The 14,610-nt window shown below is 38.9% G+C and overlaps 1 protein-coding gene across 1 annotated transcript; it reads left to right on the top strand.

Moving 5' to 3' along the window:
- The first annotated feature begins 271 nt into the window (after window positions 1-271).
- Window positions 272-9,551, top strand: anxa11b (annexin A11b). The gene is made up of 15 exons (XM_067577403.1): window positions 272-569; window positions 2,930-3,296; window positions 3,446-3,483; window positions 3,662-3,808; window positions 3,916-4,003; window positions 4,119-4,213; window positions 4,336-4,449; window positions 4,684-4,774; window positions 4,981-5,060; window positions 5,180-5,236; window positions 5,343-5,436; window positions 5,646-5,741; window positions 7,706-7,764; window positions 7,902-8,024; window positions 8,126-9,551. The coding sequence occupies exons 2-15, from the start codon at window positions 2,939-2,941 to the stop codon at window positions 8,183-8,185; spliced, it is 1,500 nt and encodes a 499-aa protein (XP_067433504.1). The 5' UTR covers window positions 272-569; window positions 2,930-2,938; the 3' UTR covers window positions 8,186-9,551.
- The last annotated feature ends 5,059 nt before the right edge of the window (window positions 9,552-14,610 follow it).

The raw sequence follows: 14,610 nt of genomic DNA on the forward strand, positions 1-14,610 counted from the left end.
GAGCCAATCAGTGCCGTCTACACATAGTGGTCAGTTCCACAGAGTTATGTGTGTAGACGCTTATACCTTCTCTCCTGCCTCGTTGTAGGCGTGAATGACACACCTGTTAGCACTCCTACATACATTCATTTTGAAGGATTAATTTGTTGATTTCCATATTTTGGCGTTTGCAACACTTATGACCATGTGCTGGCCTAATTGCCTTGCTGTTATTAATTGGAGAGGCATTTTGCCAATTTAGTTGTGAGCTTATTACAATACTTTAGCTATTCCTGGTGTGCATATGGTGCACCCAGTCATCCTTTGACTGGAGTCATGTCATAGTATTGCCAACCCAGATTAAGTGTTCCCTGAAGTCTAGACAGCATGTTATATTTTATCAGTTGACCTCAGAGTGTCGATGTCCCCAGTATCAGTGTCCCCTGTTGAGAGATAATATATGGCGGGCCGCTGTATCTCACTTCTCGGAATGCTGCTGCAGGAAGGAAACAATACTGAGGTCCCACCCACACACAAGCTTCTCCCTATCCGGCTCTTCCTGGATCTGAAGTCCACATCTGTTAACCTACGTAAGTAACCTTTAATTTTCTGTTTCTGCGCTGCTAAACTCCGGGGAATATTAGTCTAACTATGCATGACAGCACGCAACGAAGTTCAACAAAGTGCTTGAATACATTTTGCGGCGTCTGCAATGTAGGAAATTAGCCTCGCCCAATTAAACAGACAGTCGCTGTTGCGCTGTTTAACGGAAACCTGACATAACGGCAATAAAGTCATAAAACAACTAACTGACACTTTTAACTGTAAAGGTTTATCTATCTAAGTTAACGTGTTAGCTAATCCTCTAATCCACTGTGTGTTCACTCAGTCCTGGATGCTAGCGTTAAATGCTAAATAGTAACTTCGTCCGAGAACATTATGTAACGTTAACGGACAGCAGGGTAGGTTCAAGCTCTGCGACATCAAAGAAGATGTTGGAGTGAAGTAGCATGTTTAGGCTTTATAGTATTTGTGTTTTACACTCTTATTACGCCTTATGTATACAGGCAGAAGACGAAGCTGCTACAAAATGTTAACGTTATGAGGCTGTGGCTGTTCAGCGAGTTTGGAAATCACGGGCCTGTGATGCTCAGAGGCTTTCTGGCGCTCTTCGTAAAATCGTAAAAGTCTAAGCTGCAGGTTGTAAAGACGCACACAATCGCGCATTTAAGTGCTTAAGTATAATAAAATGCATAGCGTAGCAACAGTAGCATCTGGCGACTCTCTTAAAAAGTCAAGACGTTCAAAATGTTTGAAGCCAATCAGGCGTTTGTTTGTTTTTCCTTGAAAAGCAATTACAAATTAAACTTGTCACAATACTTAACTGTGAGGTGTCATTAATTTCTGCAAAGATTTTATGTTTTCGTTGGAAAAAAACCTAATATGGATATAAAAATTATTTTATCCCCCATTTGGGTCCTAAGTGTGTGGCGTGATGGAAGTGCTGCTGGAATTTCCGATAACACTTAAAAGCCTCAGCAGTGCTTTCAAGGGTCCAAGGGAAAAAGCTGGAAAGCAGCTTGAGTTTTTACAACCAAACGCCCTTGAATAAGTCAACACTAACTGTGTGTTTAGGTCTGTTTAAATTCCCCAATGTATACGCACTCTTGGTGCATCCTTGCATATAAAACAATTACATCAAAAGTCTTAACTAAAATTCAAATCAATAACTGAAAATAAGTTGAGTTTTTACAGTCAAACAGATGCACACTGCATGCTTTTCTACTACAGACCCTGAAGGTCTCAGAAAAAACCCTCCTGGCAACCCTGTCTCTTGTTTGCATGCAAACAAAACGAATTGTAATGAGTATTTTGCTCAGTTGTGGGATGACGCAGCCACACTCGGAACAGTTGCGTAATTCCAACAACAGACCTCTATATAGATGACATTCCACAAAAAAGATCATGAAATAGGAATTTGTGGCGGTCTAATCTGATTCTGGGTTGATGCAGTTTTCACTCTCGTGGTTTTTGAGAAATGGGAAGGAAAACTTCAAGAATAATGAGTTTATGTCAGCATCATATGTTAGGGATCAAGGCAGAAGGAAGCGATTAGTTTCTGTCATAATAACTGAGATGTGGTCAGACAATCTTACATTTGTTCATGGCCAGGACTTCATATCAAATTGAAAATAAGGATATGGCAAGTTCTCTCTTTTCCTTTTTTTTGCTTTAAATCTGATTTGGCCATTTTATGGTGTAATCTGCAAGAAACTCTTGTGAAATCCTTGTTTAAAGCTGTATCTCATTAACTTGTAGAAGTCAACAGGTGGAGCAGTTTATTAGGCCAACACCAGATGGGTGCAGGAGTGGCTGATATGTTTGTGTTATTTTTAGAACACTATATGGAAATTCCACACTAATAATAGATGATTATTAGTAGACTATTGTTAGAAGAGTTGTCAATGTCATTTTTTTTCTGATGTTGGATAGCTCCTGTGTTTTTAGGTTGCTCAAACATTATTTCATAAACACAACTTAAGCTAATTAAGTCATGGGATCACAAAAATCTAAGTACACTTTTATATAATGGCCATTTTTTTCACTGGGTGAAAAAAAAAGTCTCAGGAACTAAATATCATATTCCTGTTGGAATTACTGCATTTGGAGAATCAAATGAAGGAATGCACCAACTCAAGACAACAAGTCATTGCTTGTTCTGAATGAACAATTCTTGTTCTGGCGGTACATGGCAGTCGCAATCGTTATGTTTGGCCATCATCACTCAGTACAGCAAACTACATTAAGACTTAAATTTCGCTGGTACAAATGTGGGTGAAGTTCATGAGGTCCTAAAAAGTTTCCCGGAAAAGGTCCAAAGTTGTCTAAAAGTGCATATGATGGCCCTAATACATCACAGTAACAAATCACGACTTCATTTCACCTCCAGGTCCTAAAGATGAGCTACCCAGGATACCCTCCTCAGTCAGGTGGATACCCACCACAGGCAGGAGGCTACCCACCTCAACCAGGGGCATATCCACCCCAAGCAGGCGGCTACCCACCAGCAGCAGGGGGCTACCCACCAGCAGCAGGCGGCTACCCTCCTGCAGCAGGAGGCTACCCCCCACAGGCAGGTGGATTCCCACCCCAGGCCGGTGGTTACCCTCCAGCAGCAGGCGGTTACCCTCCAGCAGCAGGGGGCTACCCTCCCCAGGCTGGTGGCTACCCTGCCCCCGCTGGAGGCTTCCCTCCTCAGGCAGGAGGATACCCACCACAGCCTGGAGCAGGAGGCTATCCATCCATGCCTCCAGCAGGTGAGGCTGCAAGATACGAAGTGTTAATGGAGTTATGAGTCTGAATATGCAGTTTATTTTGCCAAAAAATACAGACAACCAAAATATTGAAAGAATATTTCAGCTTTGTCCGTTTTGTTTTTAGTGTTATGTCAATATTTCCTTTGCAGGTGGAGGCTGGGGTGCAGCACCAGGCGGCTATGGCGCGGTACATAAATTCTTATCTCACTCATCAGTGGCATGTCATTAATAACATATGGACTGACTTAAGCTAAATCTCCTGTTTGCTGAAATCACCTTATCTTCACCAGCCCCACAGCCTTATTTGCTCTATAAGAGGTTAGTCACTATGTGCTTAGGCACTTACAGCTGTCCTCTGTTTGCAGCCAGGAGGGGCTCAGCAGGGATACCCAGGGGGCCCTGCCCCAGGCCAGCAGCCCATGCCAAATTACCCCGGCGCCCCCACTACTAACCCCTCAATGCCTGGACATGGAAGTGGAGCTCCATCCCACCAACAGGCACCTGCCATTCCTGTAAGATGCATTTGTCTTCTGTCTTAGGACTTCCCTGAAGCTTTGTTCCAATGCACGAACAGCAAAACACACCTATGTAACTGCAGTATTTTATCTTCTATTTATAGAAAGGGTACAGGGGCTCTATTAAAGACTTTCCTGGGGCTGATCCACTGAGGGATGTTGAAGTTCTTCGAAAGGCTATGAAGGGTTTTGGTCAGTATATGATGTTCATTTGACTATGCATCAAAATAAGTCAATGACGGGCATTTGATCTGCTCATTCACCTTTTTACACATCATTAACTGATTCTAATAAACATCTTGAACAGGCACTGATGAAAACGCCATTATTGAACTTCTGGGAAGTCGTACCAACAAGCAGAGGGTTCCAATGGTAGCAGGCTACAAAACAACTTATGGGAAGGTACGTTCTCTAATACATTTTTTCAAAAGTTTTGTTTGTTGAAATTGCTTCTGTGCTCTGTTAGCTCTCATGGCCTCCATATGATAATTATATCTGACCTTGCTCTCATGTTTTTGTCTCAGGATTTATTCCATGATCTGAAGTCTGAGCTCACTGGACACTTTGAAAAACTGGTTCTCGCCATGTTGATGAGACCAGCGTACTTTGATGCAGCTGAACTCCGCGAGGCTATAAAGGTTAAAGGCTTGAGTCACTGCCTCAATAAACCAAACCACATTGTGTGACACATTATGTAATTAGGTAAAGAAGGGAAAAGAAAATCTTTAAATGCAAGTGAAGGTCAAACAAGTTAAAACTTGAGTCATGGCTGATAACAGATGAATGTTCACCATATTTACTCAATGAAGAAAGTTTGTCATTGAATGTCTTTCTAAGACTTTGTTTTTGTTTTGTTTTGTTGTGTTTTTCAGGGTGCAGGAACTGATGAAGCGTGTCTGATTGAGATTCTTTCATCACGTTCCAATGCTGAGATTTGTGAAATCACCAAAGTCTACAAAGCTGGTTAGTTCCGATTCATTCGCACTTTGCTTCTGATCTTTTAATAGTCTGTTCTCCACAGTATGAGAGAATAATGAATGTGAATGTAAACTTGCAATTTGAGTTAGTTCACTGTTCATATTTCACATTCAAGCTGTAGCTAGTCTGAAAAAAATGTAAATGTTACACAAATTAATGTATTTTTCTAAAAAGTCTCACCTTCTTTCCAGAGTATGGGAAGAGCCTGGAGGACGCCATCAGCAATGACACCTCCGGTCATTTCCGCCGGCTCCTGGTCTCTCTCTGTCAGGTAGCTGCTGCAAATTTTATACCTGATTTTAATTATAAGCTCACATGAACAAAGTAATGACTACATCCATGGACTACACCCGTGTAAAGTGTTTTTAGTGAGTGTCTTACTTTTTCCAGGGAAATCGTGATGAGAGAGAGACTGTTGACATTTCCCTGGCCAAACAGGATGCACAGGTACCGGTTTAAAGTTGGTTGTGTTGTATATTATTCTTGCAAAAGGCATTGCCAACCCTTATTTTATGTTCCTTCCTCTTTTAATTTGTGTGTGTGTGTATAACAGAAACTGTATGCTGCTGGGGAAAATAAAGTAGGAACTGATGAATCTCAGTTTAATGCCATACTTTGTGCTCGCAGCAAGCCTCACCTTCGGGCAGGTGTGTAATTTTAACATTGTTGTACTTCCACAAGATGATTTTCCTTCCTCTGTCTCTTGAAGTTAATAAGATTTCTGCCTTGTTTTTCCAGTGTCATAACTGCACATGTTGACCTTTTTTGGTACACATTGCTCATATGTTTGCACAAGTTTTCCACTATTATGATTTTAACCATCTCACCTCTGATTCTGGTCTTTTTTTTTTTTTAGTCTTCCAGGAGTACCAGCAGATGTGTGGGAGAGACATTGAGAAGAGCATCTGCAGGGAAATGTCTGGCGATTTGGAGTCTGGCATGGTGGCTGTGGGTACGTTCTTGAGGTTTCCAAACTAAAGTGGCTTTCCAAAAACATGTTGGTACTTTTAGTTTATTTATTGAAGTCATTCTTCGAAATGTTTGTTTCACAAGGCTTTCCTGGAAAGAACGAAAAATATCTTGCACATGCAAACAGGCTGCTGACCCAAGTAGCTTTTTTTAATACTTGACGATCGGTCGAAAACAAATGGTGGAATGCTAGATTGAAGCTGCTCATTTCTCCAAATTTGCTATTTAAAAATGGAAGATTTTTAAGAATCTACAGTACAGTTGCATCAAAATACAACTGTTGATGGGCAATCATCCTGGGGGTTTTGTAGAATGAACTGAGTCAGACTTCAAGTTATTTCAAAGAGGTCACGCCTACAAGAATTTGGCGATGAACCACAGCTGCCTCTCTTTCTCTAGTATAGCTCTTGTTGGGCTGCATTAAATTTGAATGTACATTAGTGCCTCATGCTGTCTCATCCAGTCAGTGTTTAGACTGTCTGAGTCATTTCATTTACCTCTTCTTATTACAGTGCCATGAAAAAGTATCTGCCCTCCTCCTGATTTCTTCTATTTTTATATATATCTCATACTAAAGTGTTTCAGATCTTCAAACAAAATTTAACATAAAACAAAGGCAACCTGAGTAAACACAAAGTACAGTTTTTAAATGATTATTTTATTTATATAAGCAAAAAAGTCATCCAACAGCAACTGGGCCTATGTGAAAAAGTATTTGCCCCTGTAGTTACTAAATCCACTACTCTACCAAACTGCAGTTATAATTGGGTTCAGTTGGACTAAACACACCCAGGCCTGCTAATTCTACACATCACTTAAATAGAACTTTTTCAGCAATGTGAAGCTGGTTAAAAGGTCTCAACAAGCAGACAAGAGTTGACAGCATCCAAGGATCTGCAGGCCCCTTTCACCTCAGTGGAGGGCAGTGTTCATTACTCCACTATTAGAAAGACACTGGCCAAAAATGGCATCCATGAGAGAGTGGCAAGGTGAAAACCACTGCTTACCCAGAAGAATATGAAGACTCGTCTCAATTTGCCAAAACACACCATGATGAACCTTTTTGGAGAATGTTCCATGGACAGATGAGTCCAAAGTGGAACTATTTGGAAGACAAGGGTCTCGTTACATCTGGCATAAACCAAGAATAGGATTCCACAATAAGAACATCATACCTACAGTCAAGCTCGGTGGTGGTGGTATGTGATAGTGTGGCGATGCTTTGCTGCTTCAGGGTTTGGGCGACTTGACATAATTGAGGGAAACATGAATTCTCCTCTCTACCAGAAAATCCTGAGGGAGAATGTCTGGTTGTCACTCTGTGATTCGAAGATCAAGCGCAACTGGGTTATGCAGCAAGACAATGATCCAAAGCATAAGACCAAGTTCATCTCAGAATGGCTTAAAAGAAACAAAATTAAGGTTTTGGAGTGGCCTAGTCAAAGTCCTGATTTGAATCCCATTGAGATGCTGTGGCAGGACCTTAAACGGGCGATTCATGCTCAAAAACCCTACAATGTGGCTGAATTAAGGCAGTTCTGCAAAGAAGAATGGGCCAAAATGCCACCACAGTGATGTGAAAGACTGGTCTCCAGTTATCGGAAGTGTTTGGTTGCAGCTGTTGCTGCGAAAGGTGGCACAACCAGCTATTAAATTTAGGGGGAAATTACTTTTTTACATGGGCAATACAGGTGTTGGATAACTTTTTTGCTTCAATAAGTAAAATTACCATTTAAAAACTGTATTTTGTGCTTACTCAGGTTCCCTTTGTTTTACGTTCAATTTTGTTTGAAGATCTCAAACAATTTAGTATAAGATATGTTCAAAAATGGAAGAAATCAGGAGGAGGGTAGATTTTTTTGTGGCACTCTGTCTTTCCCTGTATGTTTTGGAGACTCATCAATTTGGTTACGGTGACCAACATTAACACCTGCTTCTATTTCCTAGTGAAATGCATCAGGAACACCCCTGCCTACTTTGCAGAAAGGCTCCACAAAGCCATGAAGGTACAACTGTTGTTCATCATCACATTTATTCTCATAAACACAAACCAAACATTTGCTGCTTTGAAGTTGTCGTGGAGGGAGAGGAGATCATTTCACTGAAGCAGTCAATTAAGTATCACATTGTGGTGTGTCGACAGGGAGCAGGCACCAAGGACCAAACCCTGATCCGCATCATGGTATCCCGCTCTGAGGTGGATATGTTGGACATCAGACAGGAGTATGTGAGGGCCTATGGAAAATCACTGTACACTGACATCTCAGTAAGTCCCATTTTATTATAGCTTCAGTAACTGTTTTCCTCTTTTTGAAATACATTTATAGGATCATTTGAAATTAATATTGACTTTGCTGTGTTTGTCAGGGTGATACCTCCGGGGATTACAAGAAGCTGCTGTTGAAGCTGTGTGGAGGTAGTGACTAAAAGGCAAGGAAGATGACCTCTTGTAAGGACGTTATACATGTCCACACTGAAACAATGTTATAGGACCTTATATCAACCTCTGATGCATGCCATTAATGTTAGTTTTCTTATGACTATCAATCAATCAATATTAATTTTGTATAATTCAGATACATGTTAATTTTTTGCCACTTTATTGTAGTATGTGATTGGCAGATGGTAAATATATATATTAATATGAAGATTTTTTTCAAGATGCAGTAGATAGCTTTATCATTTTTGGGTAAAAGGTGGAGTCCTAAAGAAAAAATTGGGTGAAAATGTTATATTACTGTTCTAACCACTATTGAGAAGTATTAAAAATGTCAGACCCGATGCTTAACTACAAGTCTTCAGTTTGTATTATGATTAAATTGGGAAAACAACGTTTTACAAAATAAGAAACTAAAGCTGCAGACCAGAGGGGTGTACTACGAAACAAGTTCAATATACCCAGGCTTTCTTTGTGTGAGCTGGCTCGACAAACCCTAAACTTGCAATCAGAGATAACTGGTATCATGGCGGTGCTTATCAACTTTCTTTGTTAACCCATGCTTCCTGCTTCAGGCTCTGTGCACATTCTCATAAAAGGGGGCGTTTGGCACGTCATTTGACTCTTCTTCTGCACAAAATGGACCAATCGTGTGCCACCTAGTTCAGTCAAGAGGAACAGGTCATTATAACGGAGAGCTATGAAGAACATAAATACATTATCACAGCAAAAGCACTGTTGTTGCAAATAGTGCAAGAGAGGAATGCTGGCAGAAAATTGCCGATCGTGTAAATTTGTAAGTTAATATATTTATTTTACCGCTCAATGCACTCTAAATGTCTCCCACATTCAGAGCTCTTAAACTTTAAACTTTATGCAGCAGATTTAAACATAATACTCAAGAAGTGCATTTAGGTCTGACTCTGTCCCATAATGAAGGATAATCACTTAAGTTTTTGATCAAATCAAAGTGAAATTAATTTCATAGATTGAGTATTATCTGTGATAAATACCAATACACTAACCAGTTTTTTAATCTGTGTTCTAATAGCTGCAGTAGCAGCAGTGTTATACAGACTTGGCAGCAAATCAGGTGGTTAGTGAAAGGGCGATGCTTTTTATAGCCAATTTAAGCCGAAACTCGGAACATAACCTGCTCTTGACCAGGTTATGTTTGCAGCATCAGTTACCATGGTGATCTAGCCAGTTTAAAAGAGAGCCACCTTTGTGACAATGAAATCCTTGAGCTTTAGGCTCAACATACCTCGCTAACCAACTAATCTCTCTTCGTAGTACACCCCTCAGGAAGTGTGTTTAGTCTATCTAATATATAAAGTACATATACAAGAAAACATTTAGTATACACATATTACTTCAGTGTTACTAACTTAACCTCCCTACCAGGCATTTCAACTATGTTCAAGTAAATGTATACAAAGCCGTGCGAGATTATTATGCAAGGTTTAGGCAATAAAATATAACCGAATCTCACACAGAATAGATGATATGATCATTTGGCACTTGTGTAACTGGTCACAATTAAATTTCAACTATTTTTTTAACTTGAGAAATAAAAAAATAAGTGTCTATGCCAACTAACCCGAGTTATACTCCTGCTTGTAAATCTATGCAAATTAGGTATTCACTTTATATCAGCTTTACAAAATTCCTGTGTTTTGTTCTTGAAATGTAAGCATCTCCAATCATTGTCCAGCATTTACAGTCAATGTTGCCTCTCACCGAATGCTTAAAAGCCAAAGTTTAAAGACAGATCATGTGCCTTTTTGTTGGGGCTGCTGTGTGAACTGTTTAGAGCTAGTCAGTGTTTCACTGTGGTTTATCTTGCAAACAATCTATACTGATACAGGCACGGCTATAGAAATGTAATCCTTAAATGGTTTTGTTCTCAATAATCTGTTTACATTTTATGTCAGTACCCTTCTCTGGTTTGTATGTTTTACTGCCAGCAGAGGGCTCTTGGTTCACATGAAGTGTCATTTCTTATGTACGTGTGATTGTTTTTCCTGCTGATTTAGAATCTCTGTTGCACTAACTCTACTCTGCCATCATTCTTGTAACTTGATAATGCTTGAAAATCAATGGATGTCCTTTTTAGTTTTCTAACATTTTGTCATTTAATAGTCTTCAGAGACTTACAGTAAGCCACTACTCGTTTCAATAAAAAAAAAAAAAACATTTTGGCATATCCGTATTTGTGAAATGGGATCATGTGTTTTGCATGAAACATCAACTGTGGATTTTCTGCTGTAAGCCGGCACACAATGAGCAATTTGCATTTCAAAGCCAGTCTCATTTTCACCACCTTGGTCTGTATTTCGAGGGGTGAGTCAACCCCCCTTCCCCTCCCCTTCCCCTCCCCACCTTATATAAGTGATGTCTCTGTGTATGTGTGCTTTGCTTTATAATGTGAGAGGGGAGAAAATGTTCAGGTTTGCTTTGCAGCACGAGTGATTCTCAGGGCTGTTCTCAAGGCTATAAATAGTGTCCATATTGGAGACACGGATGTCTTTTAAGTCTTCTCTCTGTTCTGCTCACTGGCCTCAAAGTGCAGCCTCAGAGGGAATGTGATGGAGAGACAAATGACTTCACTGAACCTCACTTCTGGTACACCTTTCTCACTTCACTATTTCTCATATACACTCTCAAAATGAAAAGCTCCCACCAGCCCTGAGGACAAAGAGGGATGAATATTTGATGTAAATATTTGTGTATTTTCTCTCTGGTGCAGACTGTTTGCCGTGATACATCCTGAAATATATAGGTCAAAAGGAAATCAGGGGGGCCTCCCATTTGGCTGGCTTTTACTTTTAGAGACAGAACACTTCCCTGATCTTTATTTCTAGACAAAGTGCTTTAATTATTAACATGTGGATGTGATAGCAGGACTCTGCACCCTTTCTGGGACTTGATCACACTTGCATACACACACACGCAGGGTTACGTTGTCTTATTGGAGATGCCAGACACATGTGCGTGTGGAAGTAGTGTCAATCAATAGTATCTGACTGCGTCATCAGGAGACAGGAGCTGTGAAGGTCAGCCTTTGATTAGCTCTTGGCCCTCACACTTCCCATCACACCCCTGGAGCTGTCTCTCTCCGTATATGACAGTTAAAAGGATTTTGATTTGAAGTTAAACTTGAAAAGTTGCGCAAACTTCTTAAAATTGGTCATGTCAGAAAATGAAATTATAAATTATTATGTTTTACTTTGGAGATATGTTTGGATTTCATGCTTTTAAATCCTTGGATGCCTAAATAATTCATTATTTATGAGTGCATTTTTGTAAATTGTGGATACGGTACTCCCATAAACAAAGGACAAAAATGAAAAACTATCCAAATGAAGCATTTTGACAGATAAATCAACACTGTCCCATAAAAGGTTTACAGATAGATTAAACATTTTCTAAAGAAAAAATCCAATTCCATGAATCTATTGAGATTAGTCCACAGTTTACCTTAATTCACATCCCCTTCACCCGGCTTTTTAATACTGTCACATCAACAATCAGTAAAAGCGAGTATTGACCAAATTGTTGATTTGCAGTGGATTTTCTGCAGCCGTCCAATGAGGAATGTGAGGTTAAGTGACATTTGGTTGCTGGGGACATAATCCAGCTTTAAACTTCATGAGTGCATATAAGCAAATTACAAACCCGAGGATTAGATGAACAACACATAATGAGATGTAGCGGCAGATATCACTATCCAGCCTGCAGAGCTGCAGCCTGCATGGCTTGGGGTTCATCCTCTGATATTTGACAAAATAGGAGAATAAAACCTGTACAACTTGTTCCTTTTATTTGTGGTGCGATCTGTATACGTCCAGCTCAAGAGGCTTTGAAGAAGAGCAGCACAGTATCTGCCAGATGACAGCATGTTACTCTTCCACTTCAACTTAATGTTTTCATCTGAAAACAACAGCATGAGTTTGAGGTTTTAAGGGTGTAGCAGTCATCATTTGAAGTTTGTATGATGGTTTTAGGAATTTACATAATTCCTAAACATTCCAACTGGTTTCTTGGTGAGCACCAGATGGATTTTCCCTGCAGGGAAAATAAATTAGTCGAGCTGTTACATAACCACTTACATTGTTAAAGCTGTTTTAAACTTAAGTGGGGAAATGTATAGGCACACTGTGTACCGTATTAAGCTTTAAAGCCAGGTCCTCTATGCTCCAGCTAACTCCAGATGAGTCGCAATCTTCATAAAGGAAACACACTGAAGCCCTTTAATAATATTGAGTACTGTCATCAATTATGGTAAATGAGCTCAAAGTAGATTTCCACATTCAGCATCTCTACAGTCCAGCTGTATCTGTGCAGATACAGATGTATTGATAATCTTACATATGATTTCATTGTCTCCTTTTAGAGAATTTGTCTCTCAAGGATTTTAGTCTTCCATGATGTCTGCCTCCTTTGAGGTCTGATGGATTATGTGGAGCAGAAGAAAGCTCACAGAGCAGGGCAGATGTGTCATGGGACAATCCAGATGAAAAATAGACAACTATATGATCCGGAGGTATACAATCTGCTCTAAAAAAGAGAGAGCAAACTATTCAATAAAAGCTATTGGATTTGCCTCAAAATGAAATTATAGGCTATTCAGAAGCTCATAATGCATGTGCGGTAATAACAACTGGGTTCACTGAACAGATCAGGATTTGGGAAGCAAAGCCCAAATCAATAAATGCATGATTTGTAATAATTTGTAATATTTACGCAACTGCTCAACTTAAAAACTGTTTGCTCCATTTTACACCTACAGTATAGGAGCACCAACTGAAAGAAAACACAGTATTTCTGAGTAGGACACGTACAGTTTTAGCACAAATACTTATTTAGAAGTATAGCATGATACACTGGGACTTAAACATGTAACATGGTATGAAACCTATGATGTAGGATATAAAAGATAAAGGTGGTGAAAATAAAAAAATGTCCTACAATATCAAATTATTTTATAATTAAAAACTAATATAACTTCAGTCAACCAGTCATAAAGAGTAAAAAAAGACTAAAGAGTTCATCATTGCAACAATCAGACTGACCTATCAAGAAGATCATATATAATCATTTTATGATTTTAGAGCATTGGACCCAAACTTTTAGGCTTGTGACCCCTTAAATAACCTCAAAGGTTGTGTGTCAGTGTGGCTATTACTTGTTATCAGTTTAACCAAAGAGAAAGGATCAGTTTAAGCAAATATTTATTTTTTTAGGATATATAGAGGCCTGGAGAGGTAAAACTATCTAGTCTTCCACAAGAAAAAAAAGCAAAAAAAAAAAAAAAAAAGGAAAAGTCTGAAAAAACAACCCCATTTTGTTATACAAACGATTTTGTATAACAGAAATATTTTCTTTTTCTTATCCTTTTAATCATCCTGTAAAAACAGATTACAGTTTACATTGCACCATTACCAACTGTACACATGGGTGGTATTTTACAGGCAGAATTTTTAGATTTTCCTTAGAATACCCACTGGGTGGATAAGTTGGAAAACCTACACCACACAGGGCCCAGTTAATAAATTTGATTGATTATTGGAACCATTCCTGGACCACTATAAAAATGTCAAGAAATGCCTTTAAGTGGTAACCACAACTTTGAGTCATAAACTTGTTCTTATAACAACATTATTATAACATTATTTATTTAAATTTATTCTGAGATCAAGTGATTAATTTTATTTATATTGGAATGTCAGGATGCTTATTCAATAATTCATAAGACTTTTGTTAGTTTTGTTCTGCTTGTGAGTTTACTTTTATATGTGTGTGTGTGTGTATGAGAACTTGGAGTGTTGAAGTTGTATGAGAATGTTCAAAAACCCAACAAAAACATTTAAATATATTCAAATCTGATTACTTTTGGTCCAAAGAAATTAAAAATGAAAATGAAATGATTCACCACAATTCTTTCCCTGGCAGGTTTTTGTTTTTATTTAATTCTATTTTTTTACATGATAATCAAATTTAGAGAAATATCATATTCATCATTTAACTGAAAGAAGAAAAATATAATGAGAAAAGTCCAAATAATTAGAAAATTTGGGCATTCTTTTGGTGTTTATTAAAAAAAAATTGAGGGGTGGTGGTGTGTTTGGGGGGACTCGAACATCAGAACTTCTAAGCTGTTTCTCATTATTACTTGCATGCAACAGCAATGTTATGAAGTCGACATGAAAAAAACGTAAATAAAGTAGGAAAAATCCTGAAAAAACACACTCTTGACCTCTATAAAACCTTGAAGAATATTCTATTACGTCTTATAATATTCTTCGAAATGAAAACGAGAGCGGCGGGGAGCCAGGTGCGTCTGTAACAAAGCCCCGCCTACGTTTACCTTAAATGTCCATTGCACGGAAATATGATTGGCACAGGGCTACAG

Source organism: Thunnus thynnus, chromosome 20 (genome assembly GCF_963924715.1).
Source record: "Thunnus thynnus chromosome 20, fThuThy2.1, whole genome shotgun sequence".
NCBI lineage: Eukaryota > Metazoa > Chordata > Actinopteri > Scombriformes > Scombridae > Thunnus > Thunnus thynnus.

Bases quoted from the DNA above. Each gene is read 5' to 3' on its own strand.
- anxa11b (XM_067577403.1), top strand. From the start codon at position 2,939: ATGAGCTACCCAGGATACCCTCCTCAGTCAGGTGGATACCCACCACAG. The intron at 3,809-3,915 runs GTAAGATGCATT...TTCTATTTATAG, and splicing joins AACAGGCACCTGCCATTCCT to AAAGGGTACAGGGGCTCTAT. The intron at 5,437-5,645 runs GTGTGTAATTTT...TTTTTTTTTTAG, and splicing joins CAAGCCTCACCTTCGGGCAG to TCTTCCAGGAGTACCAGCAG.